The sequence below is a fragment of the Emys orbicularis genome, chromosome 11 (assembly GCF_028017835.1).
Source record: "Emys orbicularis isolate rEmyOrb1 chromosome 11, rEmyOrb1.hap1, whole genome shotgun sequence".
In the NCBI taxonomy this organism is placed as follows: domain Eukaryota; kingdom Metazoa; phylum Chordata; order Testudines; family Emydidae; genus Emys; species Emys orbicularis.
Window position 1 is genome coordinate 57,596,177 of NC_088693.1, and position 17,280 is coordinate 57,613,456.

Genomic DNA, 17,280 nt, shown 5'->3' on the forward strand with positions numbered 1-17,280 from the left:
ACGACGGTGCAATCTCCCACTCTCGCACTGCAGCAGCAGCCCTTCTAAAGCAGCTAGGTGTTGCCGATATGGGGAAAGCAGCAGTTATTTTGTTCCGTATTCACTTTGATGGAGGATTTGGTTTCATGCCAGGAGGAAGAAATGAACCAATTTCTCAAAGACACCACACATGCTGGGGCAGTGGGAACAAAGAGGGACTCAGTAGTGGATGGGGACACACACAGGGGGATGCTACAGGACAGAGAAAACCCTATCCCTTCCCAACTGCCAGGGGAGAAACAAACATATTAAGATATATTAGCATTTGCAAATGCTAATGGGCTGACTTTTTCTGATTTTAACTGTATCATTTTAATACTGCAGTGATACAAACTTGTCTTTATTTACCATACAGTTTGACATTTTTCAAAGTGTTTTTCAACTTTTTAGGTTTAAAGGCAATACAGAAATGGAAGACAGCAAGTGCGCGCACGCACGCACACACACACACACACAATATCCAGGTAACATTCAGTGGTTAGATACTCTGTTGCCAAATCTGACAGATTAAGATTTGACACACATTTTTCCCCATAGCTCAAGGTCAAACAGCACATAAATATACCAAGTACTCAACATTAGTGTGCCAGCTCAAATAAAAGGTTCTAAGCTTTCTGAGACTGGTTCAAATACAGCTACACTGCAGATACACTACAACCTGCTCAAGTACACCCAGGCTTGTAGAGCCTGTTTTATCTGTCTGGCCTCATTCCCATTTTGAGCAAGGACTGACAGGGATTAGAGGGGGACGTTTCTGGTATGTTTTGGGGAGCTATGATGTAGGAAGAGGCTGAAGCGAACACAGGAACAAGAGGGTATAATCATGCAGAAGAGTGGAATAGAACTGGAGTGCGACACAAAATGTCTGGGGAAATTCATATGCACAAGTCACACAAAAAGTTAGTTTGGGATGGGAAAGTGGCTTTTGTCTAAGTTGTCAATTATGTGAAGACCGCTGCCCTTCCCAGATCCATCTGTGGACAAAATGAGTGTGCAGATCATGGTGCAGCGTACTCTACATGCTCTTTTCCTTGAAGGAACAATATTGCCATGGTTTTCCTCCTACTTACTGTTGGCTAAGAGTTACTAATTAGTATTATTTGTAAGTGGAGGAATTTTACATCAGGTTACCTCTTTTTCTTCTAATCTGCATATCTTGTGTATTGATTGACCTGTGTATTCTAGTGTTAGTGTCATTTCAAATCCGTTATTTCATTAGGCTGCATTATTGTGGTGCTCATTCCCTTCTTTATTATTTTTATAAAGAGAATACGAGATTAGGGTTTCAGGGATTGCCACCTCTCCTGCCTTGACCCACTTTTACAGGTGACTCATGTTCTGATGTTTTATATTCCATTGTAATTTCTACAGCATTTGTCCTGTGGCATCTCCCACAAAAAGGTAAAATGATAGCCTTTATTTTTGTGATGCATTTTTCCTGGGTCTTTAAAAAGACATTGTGATGTTTTCAGTGCTCCAAACAACAGACCAATACAAAAAGACCTTCCTGAAGGACAGCTTTCCACTATACCTTGTTTTATTTACTAATATTCCCCCAAGATGTATGATCTGAACTATTCTAAATTGCCAGATTTGTCTAAATCAAAGCTCCCAGAGAAGAAAAGAGATATCCTTAGACAAAATAATTTAACAAAAGTAGCAGTGTATCAGGAAGCACGTGACATACATTCCTGTTTCTTCTTTAAAGTCAACGTTTGACTACACTTAAATCAATATGTTGCTATGAGCTTGAGCAGATCTGTCTGACAGCTTATACAAAAAATGAAATGCAAGGTTGCCTTGCTCTTTGAATAGCAGGTGCTTTGCTGCAGCAGTGGCTCATTACTCTAGAGAACTAGCTTATCCATCCTGACACCCTAGAGACAACAGCTTGATTCATCATTCTCCCAACTGAGTCAGGTTTCTCTGCCCCAGCAATTAACAACGAATTAGCCCTATATTAAAGCGCCAGGCAAGGAGGTTGCTCTCTGGAATGGTCACCTTGGGGGAGGGCAGAAAGGAGAGAAATGTGAATTACTGTGTCCCAGTAGTGAACCCCCAAATTTCAGCATGGGCAAGCTTCTCTCGTCACTTGTTAGCTTGAATGTTATGGAAAGGTAGCTGTATGTGCTTCTATAGGGCAGAGATTAGCCTAGGACCCATGGTTTCAAAGGCTTATGGGATCTAAGTGAAAGATGGGGCTGGAGGAATAATCCCCCTCAACCCAGAGGCATAGCAAGCAGAACACCTAGGCAGCCGCTACATGGCCCTGATAATTGCAGTGACCAGTCACAAAAATGGTCACTATGCATGTAATTTATTCAGTAGATCTATGTAGTTATGGTCTTCCTGGCCTTTTCCATGAACTCTATGCTGCCAGAGAATGCAGCCATACCGCAAGGTTCCATGGGGCCTAGGGTTTATCGGCTCTTTGGTATAAAAATGCTTCCTACTACATCAAGCTTGTTAGTGAAAATTTCTTTGGCAGTAAATTCCACCCTTGAACAGTTCACTCGAGGAATAGGAAAGCACTCCATTAAATGCCTTAATATATAGGTGTCAGGGAGAATCCAATGGAAGAGAGAAAACAAGGAATAAAACAAAGTTATACACTAATAGCATGCAGAATAGAAATGTCAACTGTCTCCTTGATGGTCAGGGACTGCTGCAGCCTCCCCAAAGGAGCTAAATGCATCTAACTGCGGCAATAATCTTTTTAAACTATCAAGAGCCAAATTCTCCTCTCGGTTACTCTGCTGTAGAGCTGGAGTAACACAATCCAGTGGATTTAAATTGATACTGCAGAGCAGAAGTCAGCCACCAGTGATCACTGGCATTCAATCCCTGAACTGTAGAGGAGTTTCAAAATTATGAACTCAACATGTAAATGAGACAGAACCCAGTGCAAAGGAACCTTCACAGTCTCCAATTTACTCCAAGTAGCCAAGTAACTGAATTTAAAGGGCTGCTTTTTCAAAAACTTCTCTGTTTATTGACTTCTGACCCGATTTCTGTCCCCTAGCGGGGTTGCTCTGCCTAGGGGCACAAACTCCATGAAGAGGAACTTCACCCTATTTAATCAGAGGGGGTATAGTTTGCCCTCACCCTGTTATCCCAAGAAAGCAGCAGAGGGATCAATCCAGAAGCCACAGATGCTGGGGGATCTGCTGGAAGCCAGAAGGCATGAAGGTCCTATTACTGGGTGGGAAGGAAATGCTGGCCAATGACAGGAGGCATTTCTTCCTCAGGCTCCTTTTAGTTTGGCTCTCAGCTTGGGAAGCAAGGGACCAAGCCCAATCTCAAACACCGATTGCCATGTGGCAATGCTATTGCTAGAACAATTGCACCGTATCTCAATTCTTGAACATGAATGACTGCCACACAGCAAAACCCTTTTTTTTTTTTCTTTTCTTTTTTTTAAAAAGAAGATGGAAGAAAAATGAAACAAACTAGAGAGGCAAGAATGACTACCCACCGCCTTCCTTTGGGAGCCTTGTAAGCACTTAAGGTTTTTATCATTTTGCATGTCTTACATTTACAACGCTGTCACTTGTTCTGGCCTTTAACGACCATCACCTTGGCGTCAAGGCTGAGTGGTAACAACATACATTTACATAGCACCTTTCACCCCGAAGACCTGCAAAGCAGAGTAATTCTGTGGCAGTAGATATAGGATTGTTTCACCCACTGTTAAAATGCAGCCAGCTCAGAATTGAAATGTAGCAGGCATTCTGCACCAGAAACTGCTTCTAGGAGGAAGTGAGACTACTTTTCCAACTGACACCAGAGAGGGAATTTTAGATAGGCAGAATGTAATTACTCCAGCTGGAGTCTGGCCAGGATTCCTGGGCCTAAGACCCCTACCCTTATGTAAAGTGTCACAGAATTTCCAATGACTGCAAGTGTGAGGACCTCAGCTTTACATCTCGGATACTAGCCATCATTGATTCTTCAAAGCTAATTGCTTATGAACGACCCACACAGCAAAGCCAAAATCAAACCTTGCTGTTGAAAATAACTTCAGTCACAGAGACTGAAAATATGATTTAAAATAAACCAAAAAATCACTCTGTCCAGAGTTTCTTTTGACACTGGGGGACAGGTGGAGGTCTGTGTCTTGTACTGGTAGCATGCCATTCAAAAAACAACTGGGAATTTTGGATGGGCAAACAAAGTCCTTTAAAATGCAGCACCCCCAAAACACAAACCTAATGTATCAACCATATCCCAGAGTCTCCAGAGTTTTGCTATATGCAGTTGCCAGCTGGTTCCATTTATTTTTCTTCATTTTTCATATTTTGACTAATAAATAATTAATCCATGGCTTTGTAACTTGCTGACAATACAAACGCATCGTATTGCAATGCAGTGTAACATGTCACTCAGATGAGACACCGTGCACTATGCAAAAAAAGTGATGTGCAGAAGAGTTTTGAAAGTAGGCTAAATTATTAAGGTCACTAGTTAAAGCTAGAGCCAACTCAGGGAAAAATTATCTTGAACTGTCCCTTTCAGGTCCTTAAATCTGGTGTTAGTTCCAGGGCTGGGTTTTTCCAATTATAACAGTTTCCTTTGTGTGTCTAACACAGTTAAGAGCTACACAAAGTTGGTAGCCTTCTGGCACAACTGTTTTTTGTTTGTTTGTTTGTTTGTTTTTAAAGAGAGAATACTCTGCTAAATACAAATTCATCTAGCTTTGCTGAGTATTGTTATTTATACAGTGCCAGAAGTGAACTTGGTCCTTTACAAATATGTAAGAAGACAGTTCTGTCTGTTACAGCTTTCCCCCTATTCCATTTTGTTTCTTACAGCTGTCCCCTTACTCCATTTTGTTTTGTTCTCCTCCTGTGGCCGCCCCTCCCTGGCTGTTAAGTTGTTTACCAGGGCCACTGCCCTTCTCAAAGGGAGGGCCCCTTAAGTTGTTTACCAAGAGCCATTGCCCTTCTCAAAGGGATGGCCACTTGTGCTACGTGCTAAGTGGGACTACTGCCCTGTTCAAAGGGTTGGTCCTGTTATCACCTTGTTAAACCTGGGCTCGGTGTAGGGTAGGCTATGTCCAGAGCTGCAAGACCTAATGTGTTTTTAAGATCCTGGGCATGAGTCATAGGCCTCATGTGCTTTTGAGTCCTGAGGTGGGAACTCACGCCTATGGTCCAGGACTCTGCCCAAGCATGTCTCTATGCTCACCTGCAGTTTTTCCCTGTATCTCCTCCCCTGTGACAGAAGGAGCCTATCAGGATTACTGGTGGGGAAACTGCCTGAGATTGCCTTTAAGAACAGGCATTTTTTGAAACAAAGATCAGAAAGGTTCCTGCATTGCTACCTGGTCTGATCAGCCAGGGGTTCTGGGGGGTCCTTTCTCCGCTCTCGTTTTATTTTTGAGCGTACCCCCGTTTTTAACCCCCCCCCCCCCACGAAGAACGAATTGCTGCCTGAGAGACCTCCTGATTATCAAGACCGTACCGAGCCCTCCTTGCTTCTTCTGATGTTGTTGCTGCTTCTGCCTTTGCTGCTGCCTTGGGGACTGGTAAGAATCCCTCTGTGAAACTTTCTATACTTTTATTACTTTAGCTGCTGGCTCTGTTTCCCCAGCACACAGACTAAAGCTAAACCTTGGTCTGTGTCTTAAAACCTCTCTTAAACTCCTTGGTCTGTATCTGTAATCTGTTTCTTGCTTTGCAGCGCCTTTGCTGCTAGAAATAAGCCTGTGCCTTCCTGGACTGTATCCTGGGCTGCCAGCTTGCAGCCACCACTAGTTAAATCCCCTTCCCCCCTTGGAGCTGTATCCTGGGCACACACCACTCTGCCCTCTGGAACTACCCCTAGTATAAGGTGCACCCATTAGGTTAGATTTTGTCCTTTAGTCTAGATAAGTTGTAATTTCATTTTGCACAGCTGTAGTTAAGTTAGGTTAAGAAAATTGCTTGCATTGTACCCTGTGAGTTAGGCTTAAAGAACTGTTGCATTGTGTTTTGTTACTTGCTAATTTGTGTAGTTTTGGTTAAGTTAAATCATAGATAAGATTTTGCTGTGTTTTGTATAATTGTCTCTCTGCTGTTCAAACTTGCAGCCTGTCTGCTCTCTGTGTCTCCCTGAGTTTAAATCTCCCTCCACCACGTGCTCCTCTTCCCCCATCCCCCAACCTCACTTCTCTACCACTTTCTTTCTCTCTCTCTCTCTTTCTAGCGTAAAACCCCATTGGTCACCCCTTTTCTCTCTAACACACCTCACATTTTACATTTACACCACTGTGACACATTTTTTACCTAAAGTTGTTGGTTATTTAACACATTTTACCCATACTGTTAGTTGGTTATATGCTGCTGTGACACACTCTTTACATAGAAATTGTTAGCTACCTGTTACATTTATACTTCAGTGTTAATTGGTTACCAACTGTATTGTACCCCACTATTGAAACCCCCTATCCCATTTACTAAAAGAAACCCCTCCCCAATTGTCTACTTTAACAAACCCCATACCCCTCACTATTGAATTTTCCCTGTTTTTGCATTTTCTTAATAAAGAAATTAATTGGCACCCCACCTGTGTGGTAATTGCTCCCCAAGATCCCATATACCTGCTGGCAGGGACAAGTTCATTGCCTCAGATAGTTTACAATCTGAGAGGAATGGGGTGCCAATGAACCCTGGCCCTCTGATGCTGGGCATTTAGGGGACTTTCTGCAAATGTGAGATTGGAGAACTTGAATGCTGGTTGGTGAAAATTTTTCCCTTTTGTTCTTATCTATATTTTGAAGAGAGGAAGATGGAAGCTGGGTATAGGTTTTAAGGAGAAAGTCAAAAGTTGAAAAGCTATATGTGGCTGGATAGGGCAAAAACTGACCAGGGAGAAGTGAAGTTGTTTGGAAAGAAAGGGGGCAGAATTCAAAGAAGAGAGAATGAACTTAGAGGGGGAACAGTCTCAGAACTGCCTGCAGAGGTGCTCAAAAGCACAGGAATGGAAGTAGAGAACGCGGACTGAGTGGAGAGGCGGGGGATTAGAGTGATGAACAAAGCACTTTTAGAAAAGAGCAGAGAATCTAGTAACAGAACAGAGGGTAAAGCTGAAAGTAGAAACCATGAAGCTGAAAGGCCGGAGCAAAGTCGGGGAAAGGAACATCAGAAAAACGAGAGTATTTAATAGACTGGAAATCAGAAAAGGAATTACAAGGTGGACTTGAATGAATGATGAACTCTTAATAATCAGCAGTCAGAGAGGAAATTCAGAGATAAAAAATCAGTAAGCTCTTCGGTGATGACTAGACCAAGAAAGTGACCAAGATGGTGTGCAGGAAATCAAGCAAAAGAAGTAAATGAGATGACTCGAGAGGCAGCAGAATCAGAAAAATTGAAGTGGAAATTCAAGTTGCCCAGGATAAAAAGTAACAGACTGGGCTGAGAAGAAGAAAGAACAAACCATCAACATCAGGTAAAATGGGGGAAGGGGAGGCTGCAACAATAGACTATTCCACTTAGAAGGAGATGAAGTGAAGAGCTGGATGGAGTGGACTTCAATGGGGGCAAAGGAACAGCAAGTGAAGGGCTGAAACCCACCAGAGGTTGAAAAGTTTTGGTTGACAATACCACCTCCTCCCTTTCACATACATTCATGACCTGGTGGTTAACTTGGACTCTGCCTGGTTCCCTCACATTCAGGCTAGGCCAAAGCTTGTCACTTCTTCCTCCACAATTTCTAAGATGTGATCCTTCCTTTTGGTACAATCAGTAAGAATTCTCAGCCAAGCCCCAGCTTGGCCACTGTAACCTCCTCCTCTCTAGTTCACCTGAACATTCACGTTGCCCTCCTCTAATCCACACAAAAGGCAGGTGCCAAGATCATCTTCCTAGCCTGTTGATCTATACAACATCACCTACTCTTTCAATCTTCCCATTGGATCTCCTTGCATCAAGTCCAAGCTTCTTCTCATCAGCTTCAGGGTTTTTGGCAAATCTCACCCTCCCTACTTAACTGCTTCTTGTCATCCCTTTTATCCTACTTCTCCAATAATACTAGCTTTGAATGGCCATTGTCCACTACCCCCCAAAAGCTGACTCGTAACTAATCTGTAAGGCCTCTCTTCGTTTGATGACCTCCTCAAGACTTACTTCTGCTTTGACCCCCAAAAGAAAGAAGGCTAGATCGAGAGGTGATGTGGAGAAATGATCATTATTCTTTTTTTAAAAAAAAAAGCAAAAAAACTTTCAACATGATTTGGAGTCATCAAGCTGTGCACATAGGTAGCCTCTATGATTCTTTCTACTGTTCCTCCTGCCACCAACAACCTACACTCCCTCCTAGAATTTTAGCCTCATTTGCGACATCATATCTTAAATCAGATTTAAGATTGCTGGGGTGGGAGGGAGTGTTATTTTTCCTGGTTTTGTTTTTTTAAAAAATAAAACAGCACCTAGTACAATGGTCCCTGATACTCACTGGCCCTGCTGGGCTTTGGACATGACTGCAATACAAATAATACCTCCATCCCCCAGTGTTGGCTCATACCATAGGACAGTAAAGCACTGGTTTGAATTTACCTGTGGTAGTGGTGCGCATGAGGAGTGCAGGGTGGGAAGTACTCTACAATTCTTTCCAGTTCTCATTTCCCATTAGTCCTGATCTGCTACATGTTGCTGTCTCAGTTCTGAGCCTCTCTTGACAGCCAGATGACTCTTGGTTTTGTGATGTGTATAAATATCTGCTACTCATTTTCATTTATGTTTTGAAGCAAGGACCTCAGAGATGAAAGTCTGGTAGTATTTCACTCAGCCCCCTTCTTTTTCTGTGCATGTGTGCGTCTATTTACCAGTAGAACATCTCATTTCACTAAGAACAACTGAGACAAGGCTAATATAAAATTGCAAAGAACCAAAATCTAGGGCATGAGTCAAGAATGGAGCCTACAAACATGCAGCGATCACTGAGGAGGGTTCTGAAATGAAGTTCTGCTTTCAAGGAAATGTTCACTCTGCTCAGTTTTAGAACACATCAAGTTTCAGCGAACACACATGTAGCAGATATTTTCAAAGCAGAGCTTCTCCAAATGTTTTACCTTTTAGACCACTTCACACGGGACACACCCACTCATGGACCACCTCTCCTCCCAATACCCCCTATTTTCTGTGGTATTATCGGTCTCTTTCTAATGATGTATGCTACAGCATTTTTGGATAGTGGAGCATAGTTTGAGAATCCCTGTCAGAAGCTGTGAGAACTTTGTGGGTTGAGCGCATCTACTCAAGTTCCTGGTCCACTTTCCAGCCACACACACACACACACACACACACACACACACACACTATGAGAAATTTGTTTTCAATTTCTGGAGGAACATACTTTGGATTATAACTCAGAGCCATAATACTAAATCACAAAAATGTGGATTAGGTAGGCCCCCAAATACCACCAGCTCTTCTCCCTATTGAGTCTTACCCTCACTTATTTCCAGTGTAAGTAGTTTGTTTTGACCTCTTCTTTGGTAACCTAACAAACACACACATACACACACTCAACCTGCAAGCCCCATGGAAGCTGGAACCAGTTGCTCTTTTCTACCTCGGACAGCTGTTGTAACACAGAGAACCACTGAAAGGGAGGTTAGTGCTCTGACCTGCACAGGCTCAGGAGTGAGCTGGACAACGTGCTGCATGCGCTCGCTGTGGTGATGCCTGGACTCTTCCTCGTAGATCACATCCCGCTCGTGCTGGGGAAGGTTCAGGAAGCGGCGGATGGTGCAGAGGTTTTCCCAGAGGGTGCGGTTTTCTGGGCTTGGGTTCTCTTTCCAGCGGAGCAGCTCACACAGCCATCCCTGCACCAAAAGGGTTAGAGTAGTTAACTTGCCAAGCACTGATGAAGTAGATGTGAAATGAACCTCAGCTATATTGCAGGCTTTGCTGATGCACTGTCTCAAGTTCTGCTGCCTTGATCTGACATGGAAGCCCCTCTGATTTCCACAGATTTAACTGGGTTTAACTGTGGCAAACCAGTGTTGCAATAAATCAGTGGTTCTCAACCTTTTCCAGACCACAACACCCCTCCCACTTAGCAATAGACAGCAAGGGGAGTGGTGTCGTGGTCTGGAAAAGGTTGAGAACCACTGATTGATTGCAACACTTAGCAATACAGCAAGGGAGGGTGGTTGTGGCCCCTGACATCTGCTAGTGACCAACTCAGAAGTTCTGTCCCCACACAATAAATGAAAACTTTTTATAAAAAATACCAACAAGTAAAAACCCTTTGATTAGCTCTTCTTACGTAACATCCATGACTCCAATTCAGATCCCAAAATAAAACTTGACCAGGTGTAAATAATCAAATGCCTGTTTTATAAAGGAAGATTAAGCCTTATGGAAAAATCCTATCAAATTTAATAAGAATGAGACAAATAGGGCTCTGTAGGAATTACTCTAAAAATCTGTGGACAATGATATCTGTTGAAGAGATTTCTAAACCAACCCATAGAGTGTAATACTGGATAATGATATCCCTGCTATATACTTCTATAGGTTAGCTTGAAATTCTATAGAAAAGTTAGCACTCTGTTAAATACTATAGGACTTCTCCATAAGGGCCAAGAAGCAAAGGTTCCCAGAGAGTGAAAAGTGTGCACTCCAAGAAAGGAGCTGGCTGTAAAACATAAAGAATACTACAGGGCAAAATGACAAGGCCTATTAATGGCATTCACACACCTGGCCCCGTGTGTGCACTGAGCATAGCTGTCTGTGACCTTGGGCCCTGCGCAGGTTAACTATAACTGCACCTGCAAGGGTCTGAAAGTTGGCTCAGTTCACACCTGCAGGCAGATGTCTCCTACTTAGCACTGAGGATACGATTTCTTTCTTGTGCCTGCGCAAGAGAAGATGCAATGCAAATGATGGAGTATATGAAAATAACGCCGAGGATGCTGTCAACGCGGCTTACTGACTCTTGTCAAAATATTTTACCTCGTAGCTTTATAACCTAATCATTTCCAAGCTACAACTCGGCATTTAGACACCATTTTGACAGGCACCTTAAAATACCTAAAAGATAGACAGCTAGATCGATGTTAAATGCAGAGAACAGGAAGTAGCCCAGGTTGCATATTTCCAAGCTGTAACCAAAGAAAACTTAATAGGCAGGTTCATTAAAGGCCCATACAGTCCTTCCTAAAAAAGGAAAGATTTTTATATAACAACTTGTAAGCCAGTGATGACTCCTAATGTGCATTATAAACCCCCCATATAATATCATGTGTTGTTTGTCTAACTCTCCACTGTGTCTTCTGCCTTCACCCCCCCTCCCAAAAAAAAGGAAGATTTGATTATCTCCGCTGCATCAGCCAAGACAGCAACACCAGCTGTTCTCATTGTGCAGCCTCTTCCTCACGGCCTACATGTTAATAACCTGATCATTCCATTTTCTCCTTCAACTGCCGGCTGCAGCACAGCGAAGAGACAAAAACCCAGGCCCATCTGCAGCAGCTGTAGGCACTGAACTGTGAAGCCACTGGGGATTTATAAACTAATCTGTAACACAACACTGCCTTGTTTTTACAAGTGAGAGGCCACATTTGTGCAGACCTGATCTTTTCTTGCAATAAACTGGGGGGGGGGGGGGGCGGGAGAGATGAAAACAAGATCTCTAATCATTTGCTTTAAAAATATATATATATATATATTTAAAGTATTTTACTTGGTATTTAGCTAAGCTCAGAGTCAGGTGATAGCTGAATTTCTAATACAGTTCCCCTCCATCCAAAATAACACCCAAAACTTTGTGTCTTAAAAAAGAAAAAAAATCTTCCAGATCCACAGTATTTTCTCAGGGGTTTCTTTGTACAAAGGAAACAATTTTTGAAATGGAAAATAAACCATCTGTGGAAAAAATAAGCTCCTATTTCTCCATCCTTTTTACTGATCTGAATAAGTCTCCAACTGGACTCTTTCAAATGTTTCAAGCAGGTATGTTTAACATCTCCCGAGGGATGCTGTAGCATGAAGACCAATCATTAAACAGAAAATAAAAACAAAAACCTACATCTGTTAAAAGACAGAGTTCTGAGAGATACAGACCTTAAGGACGAGAACACCTGCTGTTCTGATGGAGGCAGGAGTTGCATTGTGGGAAGCCCCAATTTGAAATGAGACAGGTGACAGCTGAGTGGTACCATCGCCACGGATGAAACTTGGAATGTCTAGCACAACATTCATTGCTGCATTTTGATTTATAGGCACCGTTATAATCTACGCTCATTACATCACTTAGAACAATGCTACAGGCCTCATTATGGACTGCGTGCTCTCTGCCATTAGTCTTTAAGAAGTATAGGGCTCAATTTGCTCAGCAACATGCGAGGTCCTGACCTTGGAGCTATTAGGGAGAGGATTAGACTGCAGTGTGACCATGTGTGCAGACATGAGCAAACCAAATTAATTTCTGGCAAAGGGAGGCACCAGGCAAAGACCCTGTCCTTAGGACACCTGAGAACTTCTCAATTCCCCAATGGAGATACGCTAATGGCGTGTTTAAGGGAGCCCAGTTCGGAAGGTAAAGCACATTCATGGTATTTAGAGGAATATTAATCCAGTTTCCCACAAAGTATTTGCTTGGCTGATCAGATTAAGGGATGTAGCCTTCAACAGCACCCCCCCCACACCACAGCAGGCCCCAAGAAATCTGTGATACTTCACAGCCTCAGACATATTGCACCATGTGTACCCAGCTGCTACAATAATTAGCTTATGAATGTATCAGCTGGTTCTGTGATTTTTATAAATAATAACTAACCTACAGAGCAGAAAGATTTTCATGAGCCTAATATTAGCAAGAAATTGCAAGGTGCTCCTAACTCTGAATTGTCATTGTGCTAAATGCCCTGTTTACGCTCATGTTTTATACTACTGGATTTCCCTCTGATGCCATTTATAAATATTTATTTTGCATCAGCAATGGCAATTTATTTGTGTCAGCTTTCTTCACAACAGTCATTATTTCTTTCCCCCTCCCCTTCACCCTCTATTGCATTTGTACACTTATCGACATCAAAACTATTCTTTCACCCGCTCTTCTTCTATCCCTCTATCTATTTATTCAAGCATTCATTCACTCGCCTATCTATTTGGGATTATCTATCCATCTACAGGATCTGTTATTAGGTAGTAGCATGGCTAATATATCAGAAAACACTAAGCCATTACCACACACACACACACACACACACACACACACACACACACTCTCACCCCTTTATAATTGCAAGTAAACCCTCTCTAGGTAAAGATGAGGAGTCTGCACTGGGGTTTTGGATTTTTTTCATTTGAACAATCTTAGCGTGCCATCCAATGAAGTTTTGCAGTACCAGGCAAAAAGAAAAAGAAAAAGTGTAAATGTCAAATAAAACAGTGACAGATGACAGTATTCTCTATTGAATAGCACCGTTTCTTCGTGCATGTTCAATGAGAACTCATGAATTATTAATAAACAAATCTCCTTTTTCTGTTAAAAATCTCAAATTGGGCGTTTGGTGGGTTTCGTTGTTGTTGTTTTGGGGGGGGGGTTTGTGGTGGTTGTGTAGTTCTGTGTATGTTACATGGAGCTTTCCGGGAGAATTATTTTCATTTAAGAAATGCTGATACAGGCATTCACAGAGATACAGCAGTTCATGCTGATTTTCATCTGTGGTTTGATTTATTGGGGGGGAGGGGGACAAAAGATTAGAAAAAACAAAAGGGAGATTCTACCCTGTCCTCATTTACCTAACTCACCCAGAATGTCTGAGCTACTTTTCAGTGTGCTTACAAGTGAAGCCAGCTTAAACGAACCTACTGAGAGACTGAAAAATTACACACTCTTCACAGAGATTTCTCATCCCCGAGCTCCTGATGCTGCTGCCCATGCACATGTTGAGTGGTGCTCTACTATGCAAGCAGACCCATTGATTTCAACGGTGTTACCAAGAGAGTTTGCTACTAGTCAAGGTGAATAAGGATGGCAGAATCTGGCCTTTAATGTCTACTTCTGAAGTTCTTAAACAGGGCAATGACTTCCATTAAAAATAAGAGGAGGAAAAACACCACAATTAAAGGATGCTCTTGGCTCTATGTTCAGGCACACCCAGTACTTGTGGTTACCAGGGAATTCTGCTAATAACTTTCTTACTTTCACCCCAAAACCTGAACTTGCATTTAGAGCTCTGCCCAATTTATCTTATTAAAAGGAAGTGTAGAGAAGAGCTGTTCTCTATTTTTGCTGTTGTTCCAATCAGAAAGGATGAAGATTTTCTAGGCATTTTATTAGATAAAACAAATAATATCATACTAATGTCCTATTTTTACTCTCTCTCTCTCTCTCTCCTAATCAAATACATTTCCCATAGCAAAACAAAAAAAAAACTGCAGGAGGCCAGCCTTTCCTACTGTGTTTTTATGCTGTTAAAGGAACAGCCCACTTGCTACACTAAAGCATTTAGGCTTGGTGCACTCGGAATCCCCTCGAGGGATGGGTTAGTTGGTTCAACAAATGTAAGCCCTATTCACTGTCACTTATCATTGATCCCTTTTTAGCAGTTTGACCCTTTTACTTTTGTAATACTTAACATAGCATGGGGGAGGGAGGAGGAGGTTAAGCAAAATGGAAGCCAGGGGTATCAGAGGCAGATAAGACTAGGTTTAAAAAGCTTTAAGAGGGTGCACACAAAGACCCCCATGTTCTATGCAGGCGGAGCCCCACTTGTAGTCAATATAAGAGCTAAGAAAGCTTAGGTGAAAAGTCCAGACTTAGACATATTGGTCTTGAAGCCAGTGGCTACATTCATAGAAGTACGTCTGCTGATGTCCACAATAGAAACAGGCAGCCGGCTGCCCAGCGTAACTTATTTAGACACAGCATAGATGCATGCACAGGATACGGACATGCTTTCAGCACTGATAAGGCCTTATTGCAGGCATGTAATTAAACTGATTCTGTGCGTGTGTTCAGTTTAAAAAAAAATAATAATTTTAGAATTTTCTACACTGACATTTTCCAGGGATTCCTGTGAATGCATGAGTAGGCAAATGAAGAGTTTTTAGTGAGAGTGATTCAAGATTCCTCTCAAAATAAATGTAAAAGGCCATTTCCTCACCCACATCATCAGTGCAGAAAATGTCAACATATGTGACAAAAAAAAGCAACATTTGATGTATGTCTTGAAAGATTTTTTTTTTTTAAGTTACGCTATTAGCCACAGAAAGATCACTTTCTAAAGGGAATCGCATGAAGTCCCTGGATCAAACTTTCAGAAGCGCAGAAAGCATTCTTCTCTTCTTGGCTGGGACTCTTCTGCCGTGCGAAATGAGCCAGATAATATTCAGCTCTTGTTCCTTAGTCGCCAAACTCTCTTTCCATGAATCCAATAAGTGTCTATTAAAATAAATAAACCCCCTAATGATTCGAGATAACCTAATCAAGAAAGCTGAAATGGATAAAAGACTAACTAGAATGGAGAGTTCTGTCATGGGCTTCAATGAATTCTTGATGAGGAGGTCAACTGAACCTTAAAAGCTTTACACAGCGCATTTTGTTACAGTTCAAGGTTAATCATTTTATACCTTGAATTTACTAACGAAAACTGATCAGTATTTTTCCTTCTTCCAAAATTTCAGACTAAACACTAAACCATTGGCTTTATATAGTAACTTCAAATCCTGGCATATTCCTAGATTAATAGAAATGAAGTTTTTTGCAGTTCCTGGTACTATATTCCTGAATAAAAGGGACATTGAAAGATTCTGTGTATTTAGGTTCCCAGAGTTCAAAAGAGCACAACACCGAGGATATCTCCTGTAGGAGAGTAAGGCTAGTCAGTGGTTAAGACAATGGACTGGAACTCATATGATTTGGGTTCCCAACTTTATCAGAGATTTTTTGAGTGACTTTGGGCAAATCAGTTAATCTGTGCACCTCAGTTGTAATATCGGGATAATATTTCCCTACCTTACAGAGTTATTGTGAGGATAAATTCATTACGTCTGTGAGGTACTCAGTTACTATGTGTAATGGGGACCATATAAATGTCTAAACAGATTGTAGAGAAGATTGTAGAGAAGACACTGGTGTCTAAGGGCTTGTCTATACTTAGGGCTAAATTGGCACTGCTGCGATTGATGCAGCAGTGTAGATTTAGCAGGTCTAGTGAAGACCTGCTAAGTCGATGGAAGAGCACTCTCCCATCAATGTCTGTACACCACCTCCCTGAGAGCATCTCCCATCGACACTGTGCGGTGTAGACACCGCTGTAAGTCAATCTAAGTTACAGTAACTGAGGTAGTGTAACTTAGGTCCCCTTCAGCTTTAGTGTAGACCAGCCCTAAAGGTACACAGAGAATTTAAGATCACTGGCTCAGGGGCTTATCTTTTTATGTTTGCCATGTGACCTTAGGGTACTGTAAAAGAGTAATACCAAACTATGAATCAAATGGGTGTGCATCAGACACAGATTCATAAGCACCATAAAGGTTCTCTGGAACTACAGTGATGGGGACTATATATATATATACACACACACACACAAAATGTAGTAATTTCCTTGCATTTCGTCTCAACGTCACTAGCATAGTTTTTTGTACTTAATTTGCCTGGGTTTTATTTATGTTTTTAAAACAGTGTAAGAATATAAACATATCGGGCCTGATTCTGCTCTTAGCTACACTGGTGTAAGTCAGAGATGCTCAGCTTCGTTACTCCTGATTTACACACGTGTGAGTGAAAGCAGGTACTGGCCTCTCATACGTCAGAAAATCAGGCCATAAATGCCGGTATTTAAATGGCAAAGGATCAAACTTTAGATAAAAATATACACATAACGAACATAAATGGTTGTTAAGTAGAAAGTCTGAGATTAATGGTCTCAGAACAGAGATCATTACAGGGGTTAAATCCCTTAAAGAAGACTATCACCACATTATCTTCGCACCTTTCCCTTTTTGAAGCCCCCGGGCCTTTCACTTACCCTGATTTCCAAACTCCTAAGAACCCTCACTCCTCTAGCTGCTAAACCTAATCTGCAAAGGGATTTAAGAACAGAGATGGATGGGTATTAAATTATAGGCCAATTAATTCCACCAGTGGATAATCCCAATTACAGTAGCCACTTTCATTGGGTACCAACTCTTCCTCCAGGAAGAGGGCAAAAGAAATGGGTCCCGCTGGCTCTTGGCTGTGTGAGAGGCAGCTCAACATTAAGGATTTTTTTTTAAATGTCAGAACATCCTTGTCTGATAC

The 17,280-nt window shown here is 41.9% G+C and overlaps 1 protein-coding gene across 1 annotated transcript in view; it reads right to left on the reverse strand.

Moving 5' to 3' along the window:
- The window catches only part of SATB2 (SATB homeobox 2), a 161,072-nt gene that overhangs the window by 24,281 nt on the left and 119,511 nt on the right, over positions 1-17,280 (reverse strand). Inside the window, exon 9 of the mRNA XM_065413500.1 lies at positions 9,650-9,847. Within this exon, the coding sequence (XP_065269572.1) occupies positions 9,650-9,847 (198 nt within the window). The remainder of the gene's footprint in view (positions 1-9,649; positions 9,848-17,280) is intronic.